This window comes from Columba livia, chromosome Z (assembly GCF_036013475.1).
Source record: "Columba livia isolate bColLiv1 breed racing homer chromosome Z, bColLiv1.pat.W.v2, whole genome shotgun sequence".
Classification (NCBI taxonomy): Eukaryota; Metazoa; Chordata; class Aves; order Columbiformes; family Columbidae; genus Columba; species Columba livia.
The window spans coordinates 46,850,206-46,872,900 of record NC_088642.1 but is presented as its reverse complement, the minus strand read 5'-3'; the positions used below and the strand labels follow the sequence as shown (position 1 = coordinate 46,872,900).

At 40.0% G+C, this 22,695-nt stretch overlaps 1 protein-coding gene across 1 annotated transcript in view; it reads left to right on the top strand.

Moving 5' to 3' along the window:
* Window positions 1–4,480, top strand: part of FBN2 (fibrillin 2) — a 165,579-nt gene extending 161,099 nt beyond the window's left edge. Inside the window, exon 65 of the mRNA XM_065045711.1 lies at window positions 2,473–4,480. Within this exon, the coding sequence (XP_064901783.1) occupies window positions 2,473–2,847 (375 nt within the window). The 3' untranslated portion in view covers window positions 2,848–4,480. The remainder of the gene's footprint in view (window positions 1–2,472) is intronic.
* The last annotated feature ends 18,215 nt before the right edge of the window (window positions 4,481–22,695 follow it).

Genomic DNA, 22,695 nt, shown 5'->3' with positions numbered 1-22,695 from the left:
TGTTAACCTCCTGCTCTCCCCACTAAGGAAAGGCAATAGGAGGAAAAGGAAGAGAGACTTGCAAGTTGGAAAAGTTAAAAATGCTTTACTAATGCTACCAATAAATAGAGAAAATAATACAAAATATATAAAAGCAATCTTGAATTTCTGGCGGTAGTGCAGTTTGGTGTAGCTGGCGTTGCTCTGACAGCTGCAGGGCAGGTATCTGGAACTCCTGGGCTGGATCCTGCAGTAAACCAGAACTGGATTCAGGGATGCAGGGCCTGGAACTAGACCTCGGATCACAGGCACGACAGGCAGGCTTGAAGAGAATGAGACCCTTGTGATCTTCCACTTTTATAGAGTTTATGACGTATATGGGATTAAATACTTAGTTGGTCAATTTTAGTCACCTGTTCTGTGGGCCTCACCTTGCAAATACGCCCCTCTTACTTATAGGACTCCACTGAAAGGAATCTGGTCCCATCTTCTTGACATCCATCCTGGATTTATAAACACTGATGAAATCCCCTCTCAGCCTTCTCCAGGCTGAACAGACTAAGCTCTTTCAGTGTTTTCTCATAAGAAAGATGCTCCAGCCCCCTAATCATCTTTGTAGCCCTCTGCTGGACTCTCTCCAGTGATTCCTTGTCCTTCTTAAACTGAGGAGCCCAGAACTGGACACAGTACTCCAGGTGCAGCCTCACCAGGGCAGAGGGGGAGGATAACCTCCCTCGACCTGCTGGTCACACTTTTCCTAATGCACCCCAGGATACCATTGGCCTTCTTAGTCAAAAAGGCACGTTGCTGACTCATGTTAAACCTGTTGTTGACCAGAACTCCCAGGTCATTCTCTGCAATGCTGCTTTCCAGCAGGTCATTCCCTAACTGTACTGGTGCAGGACCCTACACTGGCCCTTGTTGAACTTCATCAGGTTCTTCTCTGCCCAGTCCTCCAGCCTGCCCAGGTCTTGCTGAATAGCAGCACATTCTGGTGTGTCGGCCTTTCCTCCCAGTTTGGTATCATCAGCAAACTTGCTGAGGGTGCATTCAGTCTTCATCCACGTCATTGATGAACAGGTTGAACAGGACTGGATCTAGTACTGAGCCCTGGGGAACCCCACTAACTACAGGCTTCCGACCAGATCTGCACCATCGATCACAACCCTCTGAGCTCTGCCATCCAGCCATCCATCCAGCTGTGCATTCATCCAGTCTGCACTTCCTGAGCTTGCCTATGAGGGTGTTGTGAGACACAGTTTGAATTCTGTGGTCAACTCACCACAGAAATACATGGATGCTTTAAAGAAGCATTTTTTTTCTATTACATAGTTAATTTCATACCTAGTTCATAATTGTTATATCTTGTAATTATGATTTCTTTATAGCATTAACCTTTTCAGTTTCTCATACTGGAACTACCTGAGCCATAAAAGTGAAAGGTTTCACATCCATAAAACTACATGAAAAAAAGAAATAATCTCATTAACAATGACATCCATGGGGTGCGGGATTTAATACACAATAGTACTTGCTCCTGTCCACAAATTTTCCTTGTTTTCACTATGTGTTTTCAATTACATTACGTATTAGTACACATATGTACTCACATGTGATTTGAATTCCCTTAGAGAGAGAAATCCTTTGCTATCTTTACAAGCATGAAAGGACCTTAAAATGTAGGCTAGCTGTACACTTAGTATCAGGTTTCCTAAAGAAATCTACATATTTTTCTAGAAGCACTTTCAAAAGCTGTTGCTTGTTAGATGAGTTTCCTGGGAATGCACTAGTTCTTGTCCCCACCCACCCCCAAGTGTGTTCACAGCTAACAACTCTGGACAGATTCACACCTGCACCATAACTACACAGAAGCTGACATTAAAAGACAACACATCACTGATTTGTCAGAAAAACAATGCTGGGACTTTTTTCCAGACTCCTTTCAGTGGTGCAAATAGGATGTAATTGGACAACATGACATAATAGCCCCTTCTGTAGAAGGATAACAATACAGCAGTTCTCTCCTTACTTCAGTTTTCTTTATAATCACTGTACTTCCTTATCACCAAATACTGAGCCTGCTTGTTTTTAGAAGCCTGGATTCATTAAAACAGTTTTACTAGGAGTTTCAGCAAATTCCCATACAGTGTTGTGATATGTATTTCTCTAATGTTCCTCACTCAAGTTGATCATAAGAAGAAGACTGTGCCTCACATACAGTCTTTGCTGCAGTAGTAAACATAGGCCTCTTCTTTACACGGACTTTTTTGCAAGCATGAAGTTAAACAGATTCTGACAAGAATCTGAAATCTGAGTCCCCTCTGTAGACCTCGTGCTGTAACTTTAATTACCCTGTTAACCCTGTATGAGAAGCCTTAGGATTTACAGCTAGATTTTGACGAATGCAGAAATAATCATATATTATTCTTCTCTCAGTGCAAGTGAATATCTGTTTCTCTCCTGCTATAAATAATCTTTCCTCCTCTACTTCAGATCAAGCAGATTAGCCTGGAAAGTCTAGACATGGATAGTCCTTTGAAGATGAGAGTCAACGTCTCCAGACTTGACAACAAGGAGCACATCCTAGAACTCATGCCAGCCATTGAGCCCCTAACCAACCACGTGCGCTACATCATCTCACATGGGAACGATGATGGCATCTTTCAAATCCATCAGAGGGATGGATTGAGTTATTTGCACACAGTTAAGAAAAAGTCAGTGCCTGGATCTCACACACTAGAAATCACCAGCATTCCTCTATATAAGAAAAAGGAGCTAAAGAAGCTGGAAGACAGCAGTGAGGACAACTACCTCATAGGAGAGCTCGGGGAGGCTCTCAGAATGAGGCTATGGATAGACCTCTACTAGCCGTCTCCCAGACTGAATCCAGAGTTGCTTCTCTTCACCTGTCTATCCACCTGAGCATATCTTCTTTCCAAAGGCTTTGGAAGCCACTGACTTTTTGGGGGAGGAAGGGAGAGGAGAAGACCTCTTTCCTTCCATCCTGCCAAGACTGCAGGACCACCCTTGCAGGAGGGTACCTTAAACTTTGCCATGACCAAAACTTAGATTACAGTGGCGATCATGGTTACTGTATCTTTTATATAACCTCAATTAAAAGTATATTAAAAAGCTAAAGTTCTAGAAGTCATCATATGGCACTAAATGGCACAAAAATGTGAGCTGTTTTTTTCCTATTAGCAGTCTGTAACACTTTCGGTATTTTGCTATAGTTCCTAATTAAAAAAAAATATAGACATTTATTTATTTTTAATGCAGTAATATATGGAGAAAATAACAAATTATGTAAACAAAAAGGGGAACTTGCTTGTTTTTCTTTAGATTTATAAATTTGAGCTATAACACTTCAGAGGTACTTTTTTCATTTAAAAAAAAAAAAAAAAGAATATTTGAAAGATGTTTTGTTTTGTGTTTGGGCCAGTCATCCAAAGAGTATATAAGTAATTTTTTTAAAGTATCAGAGCTGAAAGAGGACCACAGTACATCTTCTGATCTTTTGAATATTCTAAAGTGCTTTTGCAAAACTTTGAGTATTCAAAAAAAAGTAAAAAAAAAAAGTGTCTTAAAGGACAAGAATTACAATATCAGTCTCTGCAGAGATTGTATTTCACAGCAGCTGAATAGAATTGTATTCTGAATCAGCCATATCAAATAGTGGAAGAAGAGGCACAACCACTGTAGCAAAATACCTTGACTGCTTTTAGTACCATTAGAATTGCAGAACCAAACTGTACTGTACTTCTTTCCAATAACCTCAAGGAACCACACATGAAACCACACCTCATTCTCAGAAATGGTGCTCTATAAACTTGCATTACTGTAGGCAGCTGAAGAAGATGTCTTTCTCTGAAGAGAATGTGTGATGTGTCATACTGTTTGGTGCTGGCTTGAATTAATGGTGCATTTACTAAAAACTGAGAGCTGCATCAGGACTGCCATATGTGCAAACTAATTCTGCAGCGCAGACAAGGAAAATGTGTATTTGAAATCCATTTGTTAGAAGTTTCATTAATACTGTAGTTATACACCGTAAGCCTCATTATATCGTATCTTATTTTGTAAGAAAGATATTTGTATGATGAGTTGTCATTTAGTTTATTTTAGTCTTTTTTTTTTTTTTTTTATGTCTTACCATTATGTGTTAAGTGTATGTCTCAATGGTGCTTTTTTTGGACAGCTGGTACCTGTAAGTAGTCATGTAACAGAATCTCATATGTGAAAATAGTCAAAGCACATGCTGACTCCAGGATTGTTTCAGTTGCATATCAGTGCTGACCAAAGATTATATCAAGTTATACTCAGTGATTTTTCTTTTCTTTTTTTTGAGTTTGGGGATCTTGAAAAGAAAAAGAAACTGTATATTTTTAATCACATGTTTGTAAGAAAAAAACCAAAAAAGGTTGGTTTGAAGCTCTGTATCAGTAAGACAACACTTTTCTTGCAATAAAGCTTATTTTGGGTTAGTTTTTTTTCTTTGAAATGTCTGTGTTCTTTACACAAAATAAGCATCTAATTTTAAATCTGAAGGATTTCAGAGCAGAAAAAGGAGCTGGTATGGCCCAAACTCTTAACTCACGTTTGAGGTTATACACCATTTGCTGACTTAGTTTCTCTATCATGACAGAGCTGAAACACGGGAATTATCCTGTCCTTAAAAAGTTAAACGTCTGTCTCAATTCTCAAAATCTGTCATATGTTAGGTTCATGTGGGCCTGCCTTGCTTTTGCTTATCTGTGTAATGAAGGCTGAAGGACCATCACAATTTAAGTCTGATAATTCAGCTCTAAAAAAAAAAAAAATCCCCATACATTTAAGAGTAGGAGTGTAAAACCTCCGTCCTACCTAAATGGTAAAAATCTGGTAAGACCATCAATGACTGTAGTCTTGCTTGCTAGTGTTTCCTACCTTGAATGCCCTTCATTAGGTACACAGTCAAAACGAACAGTGCAAAAAATGTTTTTTCTTAAAGTATGCAAGGTTTCCGCAAAGACCTCATTACATAAGCTACACTTTTTTATACTGTTGACTTAAACTGATGTTTGTTTTTAAGTAACAGCCAATAATGACTGTATGTTTTTGTCAAAATGATAATAGCTAGAAAAAGGGAAATCTGAGATACTGGCTTAAGCACTGAATCACGATGCAAAATGCTTGTTTCAGATATACTCTTTAGTTTCTGAAAATAAGACTCTGACGGTCTGCATCAGCAGAATTAGCCCTACATGCTCTACTCCTGTTCTTCTGGAGGAGTGGAGTGGCATTTCATAGGTGAATTGCCTTAAAAGCCAAATTGCAGGTCTGAAGTTCTAATTCCTGGGTGCAGTAGCAATGAGTTTACCTAGCATTTGAGAACTTTTTTCAGTATAAAATTTCTCTTCCTCAGGCTTTCAAAGATCCATGGCAACATACTTCTGCCACTCTGCTGTTCCTCTCCTCTTCCCTGAAGTATTCATAAAGTAATAAAAGAAATACAAATTTTTAAAGGAATCATACACTTAGATTTCACTCAAGAAAGAAAACAATCAGGACTTATGGCATTACGACTCTTTTCATAATTACTGATTTGTTTCATGTTACTTGCCTTGGGTATTCCTTGAAGCCTCCAAGCATATTCAGATTTATCTGAGATTTAATAGTACATCAGTTTAAACAATATGAAACAGTATGAAATTGCCTGGAACCAGACTACTTTAACATTACCTTCAGATATGGCCATGCAAGTTTCATTACAATTCAAAGCTCCTTCTGGGTAAAATGACTGACATCTACAGAAATAAAATGGTCTCTGGAGTTCTGATAAATAAACCCAGTATGGCACTGACTTAACAGTTCTAACAGCTAGTTTCCAAGAAGGCTACTCATTCTCCAAAATGGGAACTTTCCAGGAAACACTTACTTACCGCAAGAAACGCCAACAGACTGAACCCAGTGGAGCATAATCTTTCATTGCCAACTCTCAAAAAAGGTGAGAAAATAGTAGCAACACTTTTACTAATGACTCCTCTGAGGCTACAAGTTCTGGAGATTTTTATTGGTAGACAGAAATTATTTCTACATGGTATGCACACTTCATAGATTTAAAGCCTTTTTTCTAAATAAGAAACTATGATCAGATAATACCTGCATTAACTAATCAAGAAGTATGTATGAAGTACAAATAATACCTTATCTCTTCACTAGAAAGTCAGTATTATCCTCTGTCATCTTAAAATGCACAAGACAGTTACTCACAATACCCAGAAATACCCTTAGCTTCATATCCAGATGAAAAAATATCTTAGGTTTAAAAAAAAAAAGAAAAAGAAAAAGAAAAAAAAAGCCCAATCAAGAAATCCAAAATGGATGCACTTCCCTTCCACCCACCCTGTCGTATATATTTGTATACTCATTTCTCCAAACTCTACTTTTTAATAGATTCTAACCTTTTAGTATCTAAACATTTAATGAGAAAGCTGACTACATATGCACAGAAAGACTAGTGTTCCAGAAAGCTACTAAACCCTGAAATTTGTTGCTAACAATAAAATGAAAATTGTCTTGCTGTTTAAGAAAGACTGCAGTATAAATCTCTTGGCAACTTGAAGCATGATTGTAGTGAGTAAATCATAGAACCATAGAATGTCCTGAGTTGGGAGGAACCCAGAAGGATCATTGAGTCAATTCCTGTCCCTGAGTAGGACAAGCAGAAAATGCACACCATCTGTTTCTTCTTGAACACTGTCAGGCTTGGGGCCATGACACCTCCCTGGGGAGCCTGTTCCAGTGCTCCACCACCCTCTGGGTGAAGAACCTTTTCCAAATGTCCAACCTAAACCCAGGAGCACTGAAAAATCACAGTGAGAAGTCTCAATATAATATCAATGGTAAAGACAGCATCTAAACTAGGACTCAGCAATAGGGGCATCACCAGTGCACGCTAGCTATCCTAGCAAGTCTGTGATACTTCCTCATAATAATAATTTTTAAAATCTATATGTATGAATAACTGATAACATAACATTTCATTTTGAGGAAAATATTTTGGTTCTTTCCAGCTTTACCACAAGGACTCAGCCCCTCAGTTCTAGATCAAATCATCTTCTTTTCCAGCATGCCAGTATCACAGTTCAGCACCATTTACTATAACCCCACAATGTTACCAGGCCCGTCAAAGAATGCATGCCTCCTTTTCTATCCTCAAATGCTCCAGAGTGTTTGAACTTCATGTATGTGTCAAAGCATCTAAGATGTGTGTGCAGGCTTTTTAGAGCTCTTCCTTCTTCCTGAAGTACGGCTCCAATTCAATAGACAATGGAGCATTGCTGGGTATTGCTGACTAAAAGGATCCAGTAACTGTTTCTGAGCACATCATTTCCTTTCTTCATAGCCACACTTGTTAATCTAACCAGTAGTAATGCTACAGCAATTCAAACACTCAATTATTTCATGTTCATTCTCTGACAGGATGAGCCTGTAACAGTTTTTCATAGGCCAGGCTCTTCAGTGAGCATTCTAGAAAGCACTATTTTTCTATGAGACTTTAATAAACTGACTTGGAATTGACAGTTAAACTTTGGTGTAATGGATGTGATCTGCAGATTGAAAGCTGAAGAACCTGCCTTTGGGCTAAACCCACTGAAGAATTCAGGAGTGGTAATGCACTGCAAAACTAAATACAGTAAAAATCTCACTGCCCTAAGTGTGTTTCTTAATTCTTGCCATGTGTTACGAATGAAGCCTAAGCACCTAAACTAACTAGTGCTGCAAACCAGACATGCCTTAAATCCAAGAACAAAACTGGATTTATGAACTTTACTGTGAGGGGATGAAGATTCACAACTCTACATCTATGCTTCTTAAAGCAGGAGAGAAGAAGATGAAATGACAGAAGTACATAACTTTATATCTAAAATAAAACCCTAATGCAACTGCTTATGTTTTTGACACCAAATTGTTATAGCAGAGACAGGAGATAACTTCTTTGCTACCACAGCCTCACAAAACTGATGACAAAGGTGGTCATCTCAAACTCCTGTCAGTTGCCACTAAGATTTGCTCTAGGGCAAGACTACTAGGAAGCTAACAAAACAAAACAAAACAAAACAAAACAAAACAAAACAAAGAACATACACATGCACACAGCTGCACAGACACTCACTCTTCACTGCAATGAAACAAACAAATGAATTACTGTCTCTGTTGCATCAGAATTGTAGATGATACATTTTGAATTTTAGGCCAGATCAACAAACTGGTCACTGAATACCATATGTGTTCTCAAGGCTTGGCTTGTATTTTGAAGCCAAAGAGTACATATGCATTCAAGAAGAAAGGACCCCAACCCTAGTATATTTATTTATCAAAAAAATAATGCACTATATATCTAAGTGATGCAAATACAAGGGGCTAAACCAGAATCTCTGAATTCTGTAAAATAATTGCCATATCTCTAGGTCTTACTGTTCTTTATGTGGAGATAGCTTATAGAACTTCATTGTTCATCTCTCTACTCTTTGTTATTAAAACTGTATTCATCACTATGAAAGAAAAAAGGGCAGGGGGAGGAGGAATCAAATAACCACTAGGCCATAATCTTCAAGTGCACATTCATTTTTTTCTGAAAAACACTAATTTTAAGAAAAAAGTCAACACAGAGATCAAGCATGTCACCAAAAGCCTGAGTTTTCTTTGCTGTTTTGTCAGCTCCAGGAAAAACATCTAGCAGAAGACTGAAAGTAAGCAAGAAATAATTGATTTAAAAGTTACTAATTCAACAGAAAGCCTGCCAAGTAGTTCACTCCCAAGCTTAAAAGGTAATTGCACTGTTCTCTCCCACTCACATAACATTTTAGAATGGCAAAATTTCTTACAAATCAGAAATAAAGGCAATTTCAAGCATCTGAGACAGGAAAGAATGAAAGCATTTGAGCATACTGCTCCCATACAACATTGACTGGCCCAAATGAGCTATGGCCTGAGTGATCTGCAAACATTAAAGTTTAACATCAATGAGGAATTGTTTAATACAAATATAACACATTTGGTATGCTATAATGAGCCGAAAAGCTAATATCACCATTTTGTGCCCATATTTTTACCCAGGTGTATGCACAATTAACCCAGGATGAAGTGATGAGACTTTGGAATCTTGAGATTAACTGTGGCAAAACCCACTAGTTCCTACTTCTTCCAATCTAGCTTTTAATATCATATAACCCTCATATTATATGCTTAAACTCTCAAAACTAAGTTGCCCACACCAGTCTCCTTCTCAGTCTTAGTGACTCAGTACTGCCTGATGTATAATCCTAGCCTGCTCTTACATCCTCAACATCCAAGCTGCACTCACTTCCAGGTCCTATTTTTATGGGCAACCACAATCTTCAGCTTTAATACTGGAACTAAGTCTACAGTTCCATACCATCCAGAAGCCACAAAACTCCTTTCTTTTTCCATCTAAATTACTCAAAATTTATTCAAACACTAACAATAATTCCTGTGTCACATTTCTGAAGGCCATTATACTGTAAAAAGACTGCTATTTTTTGGCACAGTGTCGGTGGATGCCTTATTTTCATGGCATTGATTCAAATACACAGCTTAAGAGCCTAATATATGAATTCAGGAGTTTGCTCTGGTCTTTATTTTCCCCTAGCATGTCTTCTGAAATCCCTTTCTCAATTTCAGATAAGGCCTCCAATAGACTAGGTCACTTCACATATTAAGATCACTTCTTTCAAGGAAGACTTTTTTACTTTTTTTTCCTTTTTTTTTTTTTTTCCACCTGGATAGTCGAACTATGATAGCAAATAAACTAGTAAATCTGCAGAAAAACTCCAGTTCTACTAATAGCAACATCCTGACATTTTTATGAAAAAAAGCACATATTCATATGATCTGCAGCTAAATTTTCAGTTTCAGTTAACCTTTTCTCATTTTTCAATAAGACTACAAGAGGCACAAATTTTCTATTTATTCAGAAAACATGCAGGAACACAGGTGAGGCAAAGTCTCAGTTTCCACAGAACTTGCAATATGACAAGCAACGTCCTGCTTCAGTGTTGGGCTTAGCATCTTCAACCCAAAGAAAGAATGCTTAACAGCTCATGTAAAGGTGAACCTACAATATAGCAAATAATAACTTTAAACACTATAATTTGAACACCTTACACTGTAATTATATTTCTACTCATTTTGCAACATTAACTGAACAAAATAATCTACCCTATGTCCCACATTTCCTACCTAGACTAAAAACTTTTTATGAGTATCCCAACAAAGAGTGGAAGAAAGGGGAAGTTATAAATAAACCAAAACAAACCTCCTTCCCTTGGAACTTGCATTTTAGTAGTCACATCTCCCACCATACCAGGTGTTTCAGCTAATTGTTTCTGCTATAAACTTAAGAACATTAATGTCATCAGCCTTGTAAGCTGAATTGCCCAACAGTATTTTTTTCTGTACAAACCACTCTTTCTGGCATGCCTCTTGTGTTGGTTCCCCCCATAATTTCCACACATATCCCTGTCTCTTAATGTTTTCTTCACAATGAAAATAATACTTAGGGTTTATATCATCTATGCTTACATAAACTGATGTAGTCATGCCGACTCGGGAGGGGAGGCTTAAAAAAGTTATTACTTCAGAATCTGCCAGTTTACATGCATCACTCCTGGAATAAACTTTTATTGCCTTTTTATCTTTATACAAGTGTTGATGAGAATAGGTCATAATGGCACCATTGCTACCACAATAAGTAAAGGTCCTGTCAACACTTCCCAAGTAAAACCCTGTACTCAGTCTTGTTACACAGCTGTAATAGGGCTCCAAAGTGAGTGCATAAGGCTCGTGTGAGAGTGTATGTGCTTCCTCCCCTTGTTACTTCCAAATGTACATTATTTAATCGATTGTCTATTATTTATGAAGAAAAATAAGCTAGTTTATATATTAACAATGCACTTAGACACAGGTAAATTTAAAAGAAACCAAGCTAGATAACACAGATGATCTGACTTTTTTTTTTTTTTTTTTTTTTAAATAGACTGAACTGGCTCTTGTGTATTTCAGTTTGTATTTAATGCCCTCTCTACTCCTATATGTTCCCCAGCTTCTTTCAGTGAAAGTAAAACTAAGTTAACCTTCATTAGGACATGTGTTCTTAAGGAAAGCACAGTCTAGAAGAAATAGCTAAGAAAAACAAATGACAGTAACCAATGCTTGTTCTAAGCACCAGCAAAGCAAATAATTGAAAAGCTCTTGTTCCCATAGAGTTACTTTAAACCTTACCAATACATTGCTGTTTCTGAGACAAAAAGCCACTAAACAAGAATGTGAAATGGGCCTCAAAAATGTATATAACTTGTTATGGTTAATTTAAAAACAAAACAAAAGCGAAGAAACCAACCCCACCACAAACGAACACATAAAACAACAACAAACCCAATCTTTGTGGAAAGCAGGGATTTTTAAATGTTTCTGAAGTTGCAAGACCAACATTCACAGAACACTGGGTCATACTTTTTTATTCACAGACCATGAAAAATGTTACAGCCATAGTGCCAGATTTACCTTCTCTATTGCTCAGACAATACTTTCTAAAATGAATATAATAGATATGTTTTCTAGACAGGAAAGAATCACTCTTAACTCCCTCAGTCCTTTATCTCTCTTCAGACTAACAGCATCGGCTAATATCTTTTGTGAAATAACTATCAGCTGCTTAGAAAAGCTGCTTAGTTTTGCTTTTGTTTCCTGTTGCTGCCACGTCAGCCACTCTGATTTTAATGTTTCACTTTCAGCCACCAATTCCTTTAAATAAATCTTATCCATTTTCTAGTGTCATGGCTTCTCCCATACTTTTCTCCACAATATTCAGAAGTCTCATCTCCAAAAGCAGTACACCCATCACCAGTACTCATAAATACACAAAGACTCCGACACATCCTACTGTAGTAGCGTGTCAAAGAACTACACATTCAGGTGTAGAACGCAGTCTACATCAAACAAACACACAAGGATGAAAGCTGGTTATGAAAACAACCAAGGACAAATAATCTAAACTGAATGAGACAAAATGTAAGATTTGTTAAAAACCAAGAGGAAGTAGTCTACATAAGCTGTCAAAACCCAAAGTTTTCAATGATGCAAGGAATAGTAAGTATTCTGTAACTAAGTGGTTAATTATGAAGAAAAAAATGATGAAAAACAGTGAGAAAAAAACAGCAAAACGCTTTAAGCACTTCCATAGTACATTGTACTTTTAAAAAAAAATTGCATGCACAGACAGTATTCGTACATTCTATACACCGGCTCTGATAGAAAATGGAAATAATGAGAAAAACAATTAAAAATGTTAATCTGCACTTCCAGGTATCCTATAACACTTCTCCAACGTATTTTTATGTCAATTTACCTTTCCGCACAAGATCTTAATTTCTTTCCAGAAGAGTGAGAAAAAAACAGGTGACAACATGTGAGCTTCCTCCTCTTCTTGGGACTCATCTGTTTATCCCTAATTCTGCTCCATGGTTCATACATCTTCTCAGTCTATTCCTTGTGTTCTTACCCTCTGAGTTCCCAGTTTGATTCTCACACCCAAATCATGCACTCCACTAACCTCTCTAATCCATGTTCTATTTTTCTTTCATCCTTAGGTGAATAAAATGTGTCAGTTAATTGTTTCCATTTAAATTTCCACCCTCTTAAAATTCCCTTACAACACTTACAATATGCTCTCCAAAACAGAACCCAGAACCATAAGATTCATTCACAGGCATTCATCTTCTGCAACCTGGCTTTGACATATTTCACAGCCACTGTACTGTCAGGATGGTATAAATGTTCTTGACTCCCAACTCCTAAGTTCAGACATGGGATGCCTCTAAAATCTTTGCAGGTGACCTTGTATTCCTTTTTGTTCTCTTAAGGGCATATATGCAAATGTCTCAGAACATACTTGAAATAGACAACTGGAAGAAGCCACCTGATCACAGGCTTTGGCACTTCTAGGGTATTTTAAACACAGCAATGTCTGTTGGAGACACAATACAGCTCAGAAAGCAATTAGAGAGATTTCTTGAATGTCTTGGCGATAACTTCTTGATGCAGTTGCTCAAAAAGCCACCTAGGAAAAACTCTCTGCTGAATCTGTTTTCTCACAAGAAAGAATTGGCTGGGGATATGAAGGCCAAGATCAGTCATGGCTGCAGTGAAGATGACAAAGAGCAGAGCTTAAAATCCTGAGAGAAGAAAGCAAAACGAAGGGTAGAAATACAGCCTCAGACTTCAGGAGAGCAGACTTCAGCTTCTTTTGAGATCTGTGTAGCAGGTTCCCAAAGGAGACTGCTCTGCAGGGCAGAGAGACCCAGAAAAGTCACCTGATCTCCAACCAAAACCTCTTAAATGCACAAGAACCTTCCAATCAGGAAGTGGAGCAAGCACAGCAGAAGGCCAGCACAGATGAAACAACCACCACACGCAATCAAACCCAAGTACACAGAAGGTGGATGGAGGGATTAGCTGATGTGGATTATACCAGTACCCTGAGCAAGTATCCAGGGATGACGTTTGGAAATCCAAAGCGCAGTTGGAATTGAAACTAGTGAGAGATGTGAAGAACAAAGAAATGGGCTTCAATTCACTTGCAGTGACATATTAAGGAAATAAGCAAGTCTAGCATAGTCACACAGATGACTGGTGACTGGGCTGCAGCACACAACATGTAAGAGGAGATTCAGAAAACAGGGTTTTTTCTGCTGAAGAAGAGAAGGCAGTAGGGAGATCTTTTTCATTTCTTTTGCACAAAAGTATGAGAGGCAACAGACAAGTTGCAACATGGGAAAGTCTGATTTGACCATCCTTATGACGAAAACTTATAATTTGAACACTAGATGCCCAGAGAGGCTTGGCGATATTAAAAACTCAACCTGACAAGGCCCTGTGCAATCCGATATACCTGGAGCTGCACTGATAAGAAGATTGGGCTAGACAACCTCCCAAAACTATTTATTGTACAAGTATGAAAACTCCTCAAAAACAGAGCCAGATATCCAAAAACCTTCTATGTGTTACTTAATCCTGGAAAAGAACTTGCAGCTTTTTTTTACAAACAGCTCTTAAGAAATGGTACATGCATTGTCTGTTCTTGCTGGTTTTTTTAAGATTACAGCTCTCTTACTAAAGCAGGACCAGGAGGGTGGGTGGGAGAGGAAAAGAATTTCTCTAATACTTTTTAAAGTTAAGAGAAAGAAATTGTAACCTATCCACAAATATCTCATCATCTGGAGGACGAAAAACACAAACTCCAAAAATCTGTCAAACAACATAACCTGGGCAGCCCACTATTACTACAGCCACTGTGAAAATCTTAAGTCTTAGGAAGAACCTTGTCATTCCTTCAATCACCATGCACCGCAGACTAATTTCAAAGATCCGTACATATATTGTAGTGAAACTACATGGCATTTGGGAAGTAGATAGCTTCAATCTTACCTTATGTTTATAGACTGAAAGAACAACCTGTGTTATGTATTTAATTTTTCTTTATCAGTAACAATAAATTATTGCACAACACAAGAATGTTTTAAAATTAGAAGCAATTACAACAACTAATTTAAAAGTGTTCCCCATTAAAAGGAAGAGGGGATATTCTTAGTATTCACAGCAAAACCTAGAAATCAGGATTTGATCTGAATTCCAAATGTACCACCAAGTCACCTACTGTCATAAAAGTTGCCATAGAATATGGTTAATTACTGTCACAACAAGCACAAGACAACAAACTCAGAACCTACTGCCCTTTACATTATGTAGAGCCTTACTACCTACAGTCAACGCTACAGTAAGAAAATACACTTTTTATTACTAACCTTGCCTAAACCTGGGAAAGAGAAAATGTCCTGATTATGAAGCATTTGGAGTGATGGCACACAGATATATTTGCAAAGACGGAATCCAAATAATAAATTAATACTGGAATGTTTTGTGCCTGGGACAGAGTGAGATTTCTAGAATCACCTAGGAGTTTCAGGGTTGGCCAATGGTACAGGATGGAAAAAGTAAAATCTCTTCTCTGGCTAGAGTGGATGCTTAGTTCTCAGACTTAACAAGTAATGTTTTTTTGTTTGTTTTTGGTTTTGTTTTGGGTTTTGTTTGTTTGTCTGTTTTGGCAGGACTTATTTGCAACATGGTTACTCCCAGGTCCCTGCTGAGAATTAAGCCTTATTTCTCTAGGTGCTTACAAACAAGTCAAGAACAAGAAAGCAGCCCACAAACAAGAAAGCAACCCACAAACCCTGCAATGAGATTAAAATAAAAATATTATGGATAAAGAGTACTTACAAAGGTTTAGCATGTATTTGTTAACGTCTGAGTTTTCCCAATAAATCCTATCGTGTCTGAAATACTACTATTGCTAGTTGAACAATACAGAAATATTTTAATGAGAATAAAACCTCTTAAAATTAACAACACTCGACTGTACAATCAAAAATAAAAGGAAATTCTATATGAGGTTAGCCAAAATCCCATGTGGAAGCCCACAGTATTCTGTGGTTAGCCTTGATTTCATATGCTAATACTGTGAACAGTTGTTGTTGGTTGTCTCACAGAATCACAGAATCACAGAATCGACTGGGTTGGAAAAGACCTCAGAGATCATCGAGTCCAACCCTTGGTCCAACTCTAGTCCGTTTACTAGATCATGGCACTAAGTGCCATGTCCAATCTCAGTTTAAAAACCTCCAGGGACGGCGAGTCCACTACCTCCCTGGGCAGGCCATTCCAATGCCTGATCACTCTCTCTGTAAAGAATTTCTTTCTAATATCCAGCCTAAATTTCCCCTGGTAGAGTTTAAGCCCATGCCCCCTTGTCCTATTGCTAACTGCCTGGGAGAAGAGACCAATCCCCACCTGGCTATAACTTCCCTTCAGGTAGTTATAGAGAGTGATGAGGTCACCCCTAAGCCTCCTCTTCTCTAGACTAAACAACCCCAGCTCCCTCAGCCTCTCCTCATAGATCTTATGTTCAAGTCCCTTCACCAGTCGTGTTGCTCTTCTCTGGACCCGCTCCAGCACTTCAATGTCTTTTCTGAACTGAGGGGCCCAGAACTGAACACAATACTCCAGGTGTGGCCTCACCAATGCAGAGTACAGGGGAAGGATCACTTCCCTTGTCCTGCTGACCACGCTGTTTTTGATACAGGACAGGATACCGTTGGCCTTCTTGGCCACCTGGGCACACCGTTGGCTCATGTTGAGCTTCCTGTCAATTAGTACCCCCAGGTCCCTTTCTGTCTGACTGCTCTCCAGCCACTCTGTGCCCAGCCTGTAGCGCTGCAGGGGGTTGTTGTGACCAAAGTGCAGCACCCGGCATTTGGCCTTATTGAACTTCATCCCATTGGAATCAGCCCATTTTTCCAGTCTATCCAGATCCCTCTGCAGAGCCCTCCTGCCTCCCAGCAGGTTGACACTCCCTCCCAACTTGGTGCCATCAGCAAATTTGCTGATGATGGTCTCAATCCCCTCATCTAAATCATCAATAAAGATGTTAAACAGGACTGGACCCAACACTGACCCCTGGGGAACACCACTAGTGACTGGCCGCCAGCTGGATGCAGCCCCATTCACCAGCACTCTCTGGGCCCGGCCCTCCAGCCAGTTCTTAACCCAGCGTAGAGTACACTTGTCCAAGCCATGGGCTACCAGCTTTTGCAAGAGTATATTATGGGAGACAGTGTCAAAGGCCTTGCTGAAGTCCAGATAGACCACATCCACAGCTTTCCCCTCATCCACCAGGTGAGTCACCTGATCATAAAAGGAGATCAGGTTGGTCAGACAGGACCTGCCCCTCCTAAACCCATGCTGGCTGGGTCTGATCCCTTGTCCATCCTGAAGGTGCTGTGTGATTCCATTCAGGATGATCTGCTCCATAACCCTGCCAGGCACCGAGGTCAGGCTGACAGGCCTGTAGTTGCCAGGGTCAGCTCTGCAGCCCTTTTTGTGGACTGGGGTAACATTGGCCAATTTCCAATCATATGGGACCTCCCCAGTGAGCCAGGACTGTTGGAAGATGATGGAGAGCGGCTTGGCAAGTTCTTCTGCTAGCTCCCTCATCACCCTAGGATGGATCCCATCTGGTCCCATAGACTTGTGAGGATCCAGATGGCTCAGTAAATCACCAGCTATTTCCTCCTGGAATACAAGGGGCCTATTTGGCTTTCTATCTCTGCCAACCATCTCCAGAGATGAGTTGTCCTGAGGGCCACCTGTCTTACTGGTAAAAACTGAGGCAAAGTAGGTATTAAGTACCTCAGCTTTCTCCTCATCTTTGTTAGCTATATTTCCTTCAGAGTCCAACAGAGAATGGAGGTTTTCCTTGCCCCTCCTTTTGTTATTAACATATTTGAAGAAGGACTTTTTATTATCCCTGACAGAATTGGCCAAGTTAACTTCAAATTGCACTTTTGTTTCCCTGATCTTTTTTCTGCATGATCTAGCTATTTCCATAAATTCTTCATAAGTAGCCAGCCCTTTTTTCCACCGTCGGTAAAGTCTCTTTTTATTTCTGATTTCATTCAGAATCGCCCTGTTCAGCCAAGCCGGTTGTCTTCCCCGCCGGCTAGCCTTTCGGCCCACTGGTATAGCCTGTTCCTGTGCACTCAAAACCACCTGCTTGAAGCATGTCCAACCCTCCTGGGCCCCCTTGTTTTTAAGCATTATTTCCCAGGGTATGCTCTGAACTAGACTTCTGAATAGGCAAAAATCTGCCCTCCGGAAGTCCAGCGTAGAGGTTTTGTTAACGGTTCTCCCTGCATCTCTGAGTATTGAAAATTCTATTATTTCATGGTTGCTATGCCCCAGGCGGCCTCCAACCACTACATCTCCCACCAGCCCTTCTCTGTTTGTAAACAGTAGGTCTAGCGGGGTCTTGCCCCTGGTGGGCTCATTTACCAGCTGATGAAGGAAATTGTCCTCAATACACTCTAGGAACTTCCTAGACTGCCTCTTCTGTGCAGTATTGAGCTCCCAGCAGATATCCGGCAGGTAAGTCACCCACAAGAACAAGGGCCGTCGATTTTGAGACATCTGCCAGCTGCTTGTAGAATAATTCATCTCCTTCATCGTCCTGGTTGGGTGGTCTATAACAGACACCCATGAGGATGTCAGTCTTGTTGGACTTCCCCCTGATTCTGGTCCACAGGCACTCAGCCTTGTCACTGCTGACCTCAAGTTTAACAGAGTCGAGTGACTCTCTAACATATAAAGCCACCCCTCCACCTCTCCTACCCTGCCTATCTTTTCTGAAGAGCTTGTAGCCACACATAGCAGCACTCCAGTCATATGAGTCATCCCACCATATTTCTGTGATGGCAACTATGTCATAGCTTTCCTGCTGCACGATGGCTTCCAGCTCCTCTTGTTTGTTGCCCATACTGCGTGCATTAGTGTACATGCACTTCAAGTGGGCTGCTGATTTCCCTCTTAATTCGGGCTTTCCATCCGTAGGCTGATTTTTGGAGAGCCCAGTTTCAATCCCTTCCCCCTTCAAACCTAGTTTAAAGCCCTCCTGATCAGCCCTGCCAACTTATGGGCTATAGTCCTCTTGCTCTCCCTAGAAGGATGAAGCCCATCTGATTTGAGGAGACTGGGTACCACGGAGCTTGGCCCATGGTCAAAAAACCCAAAATTTTGACGGTGACACCAATCCTTAAGCCACCTGTTGATGAGATGGGCTTTTCTGCTCCTCTCTTTATTTAGTTCCTCATCCATCCCAGCTAGCACAGGAACTGAGGCAAATATCACTTGTGCTCCCGTCCCATGAACTGACTGACCCAGTGCTTTAAAGTCCTTTTTAATTATCTTGATACTTCTTCTGTTGATGTCCTCGCCGCCAGCTTGGACTACTAACAGGGGATAGTAGTCTGAGGGCTGAATTAGCTCTGGAAGTCTTCTATTAATGTCCATCACCCTGGCCCCAGGAAGTCTTTTGATTTGAGGTACAAACTCCTCTTGGCAGGCACTGCGCTTTGACATCCTGCGATTTCTAGGTTACCAGTGCTTAAACTATTATGTTTTACTACAAGCAACAATGTTTGCACAAGCAACAATTTTTGCACTTTACATATGTTTTGATTTTTTTTTTCTTTATCCCCACTGCTTATCAGATTTTCATTAAATCAGCCAAAATATTTACAAAACACATAGGCTAACATTGGATTATCTGTCATATTCTTTGGTACACGAATCCCATCCCCTGCTTCATGTATAATTTTTTAAAATACTCTTCTAAAAGTTAATCTATGTAATCAGTAACAGTAGTACAAAGGAATTGTTAAAGAGTTCCTGTAATTTGCAACACTGTGGTTAAACCAGTCAGCCAGGCAGCTTGGTCTGAAAGAATGAATGACCATCTAGGGCTGGGAGTGAGGATGTTTCAAGGCTAATCCCAGTGCTCTAATTTTCAGCCAGAGCCTGTGGAAATCCTTTGTTTGTGACTCCATTTTACCATCTGTTTTGCAGAGACAAATTTAATTGCAGAGAGATGTTCCAAGATTTACTTATTAGTTGTAAAACATTTCAACATAGTGATATACTTAGACTTAGTAAGATGCAACACTATTTAGTTTCCTCCAATACTTTAAATAGCCAGTACCTGAATATTTTGGGAGGACAAAAGCTTTTATCACCTTGCTTCTACTTCTGTACTTGGAAATGGTGGTAGATGTTTGCCTTGTTTGTTACTTACAAAGCAAAAATATTATGGATCACTCTGAAAATAGATGGGACACACCAGTCTGTTTTGGTTTGTAATGTCTCTTCTTTCTCTGCCTGCAGCATTTATCCTTCTGTTCCCTAAGGCTAATGCAGCTGGAAATAGCCACTGAGAAAAGTGAGTTATCACCCAGTGCATTATGAAATTATGGTTCCTTAGTGGTAAAAAAGCTGTTTGAACTTAACAGGCAGCATCTGCATGGAGATTCCTGCATCCTTTAGAACAAAACAAGAATATTTTTTGCACAGAGAGGGAGGAATGAATATTAAATTTTTCTCAAATCCACAGTTAAAATTATGAAAAAAAAAATGCAAAAGAACAGTATTATTCTGATGTGTGTTAAGTTTATTTAAAGCATTAGTCATTTAGCCCTGAAACCGAAGGAACGGTACAAGAGGAGCCTATCTGGCAACACAGTTTTGGGCATTACCTGAAACACTGAAAGACAACAGTGACACCTGGCGTTGCTGTTGTAGTTTGAACTCCTAGAAAACCGTGCAGATGAAATATTTCCAATTTCTTTCACTACAATTCATGTTTTATTATCAGGATTTTGTAATTATTTCTGTGGACGGGAACTGAGGGACTGTGAACACAAGATTCACAGACCCAGAACCTCACACTAGAATTGGTTTTGGCTACAGCTCATCAGGGTCAGTTTCCCCCAGACCCCCCGAGCTGGGAACAGAGTTGTGAGTCCCTTCTCTCATGCCCAGGTGCTACTGCCATGTATTTTCCAAGATTTCACGGAAGCACAATAAAAATATGTTTCCAGCACACACCACACACGAGTAAACATCAGAGCACTTTACAAAAGGACAGGCTTACAGTAAGCCTGCAAGGGCTGCTGTTCGTGGAGGGAGGGTGCATGACGCCCCTCACAGCCAGGGCCCCACTGCAGCCTTCACCCCGCCAGCACTGCCTGACACTTTCAGCCCTGGACGACTCCATTTTCCCACTCCCCATTACTGTGACATACTGGTAACCCCGTCGTGGTGGGCTGCAGCGTTGGCCCCTCAGCACCTCTGGGGCTGCCACAGCAGTGTGGGCAGGGAGACCAGCTGGCAGCAGGCAGGGTGGAAAGCAGATTCCTGGAGGGAGCTACAAAGCCAACCCCTTCCAGAGGGGAGAGAGAGAGGAGATCAACGGAAAGAGCAGTGAATAAACTGTGCTCAGGTTCCCTTTTCTGCTCTCAATTCTGTGCCTTGGGACAATGAGAACAGGAGTGTCCAGTCGGCAGGGGCTTCACTTTCAGCCTGGTTTCATTGTGTGCCCTGTCAGCGAGTTTGACGTATATGACTCAAAGTATAGTATACGCTTCCTTTGCCATAGCGAGACGGACCTCTGGGCATATGAGGTGCCATATGTTTCAAGAAGGTCTTCCCTGCTTCTGTTGGGAGGTGAATGCTAGTCCTTCAACATTTACTCTTCCATTTGAAAAGTTAATGGACTGATGATTTCTACCTGCTTGTTTGCCCCTTTCTTAAATGCAGGCATCAGCCTCCATCAACCTTATCCAGAGTTTTAACCCTGAAAAGCTGTTCCACACCCTGCTGTCAAGTGGCAGAACAGCAAGAAAGATTTGATGATGCACTGGTAAGTGCCCAGAATTTTCCACTCTGCGCCAAAGGGAAGCAAGGCAGCGGTAGTGAAGCAGAACACTATTCAATGCCTCCACGGTCTCACGGTCCTGAAGCCCAGCACCCACTCCAGCTGAACGTAAACTAGGTTTTAGTTACAGAGGCAAGATCACACAGAAGTTGTATGAGAAGTGTAACTAGACCAGTGAACATCTGCCAAGGTGAAAGGAGTCCTGCTTTCCTGTTTCAAAACAAAACAGGTTACTATGCAGTGTGAACCTTCACTGTTTGATTGTGTAGCCAAGTGACAAGATCAACCTTGATCCAATTTTCATTTTTTAGCTTTGAAAGCATATGTGAAGCCATTTATCTGTGAATTCAGTTCATGGTACTGTTTCATTATTTAGATCAACCACATCTCCAGCAAATCGGAGGATCTAGAATAACTGCTACATTCCTTCTCCTCTATGCCATTACATACTGAAACAGGTTAAAGCCAATGCCATAAAAGTTGGTGGTGCGCTTTTAATGAGTGTTCCCTCTCCACTGGGCTCCAAACCTCACACTCAAGGCCTACATTTAAATGCACGGAAAAACTTAATCACCAGGTGTTTAGTAAGTTAAGGATATAAACTCTACATTCAAACTACTAGTTTAAGTATCAAAAATTCTGTCACCCAGCTACACCAGGTAACACCAACATTAAAAAAGTTAAAGTTCTGTGGTTTCAACTATCATGTCATGTGAGAAAAGAAGGTGCCACTCCTCATTATGGCCTTAGGAGCTTTCAACTAGTTTCTAGCTGAATGTACATTAGTAGAATTAATGCCAAATGTCTCTTGCTTAGAAGTGGCTTTGCAACTAGGAGTTAAAATATTTTCCCAGTCTACTTCCTCATATCTCAGTGGACTACTATTATTTTGAGGGAGAAAGAGGTGTTAGACAATCCTTCACTGTATTCAGGAGCAAAACAAATTGCATATGTAATAGAATAAAATTTTCAGATACTAACATTCCAGCTTTAACACACCAAGTATTGCAGATTGGTCTGCATCGTCTGGCGACTCATGGAAAATTTTAGTGAGTGAAACAAGGTTTATTTTTCTTCTGCAACCACCACTGTTCCTAACCCAGTAGCAGCAAACATTCCTCCTGAGAACAAAATACTTGTCTCTTTATATGAGACACCTGAATGGCTTTAAGCTCTACCCACGGTCCCATGCAACTTACTTTTATTGCAGAATTATCAGGTGCATCCATTAAATATATTCACATATCAAATGTTATTTTCAGCATTAATCTATTTAACTATGAACATTATTCCCTATCTTCCACCAATAAAAAAGGCTTTGTCAGACAGGACAG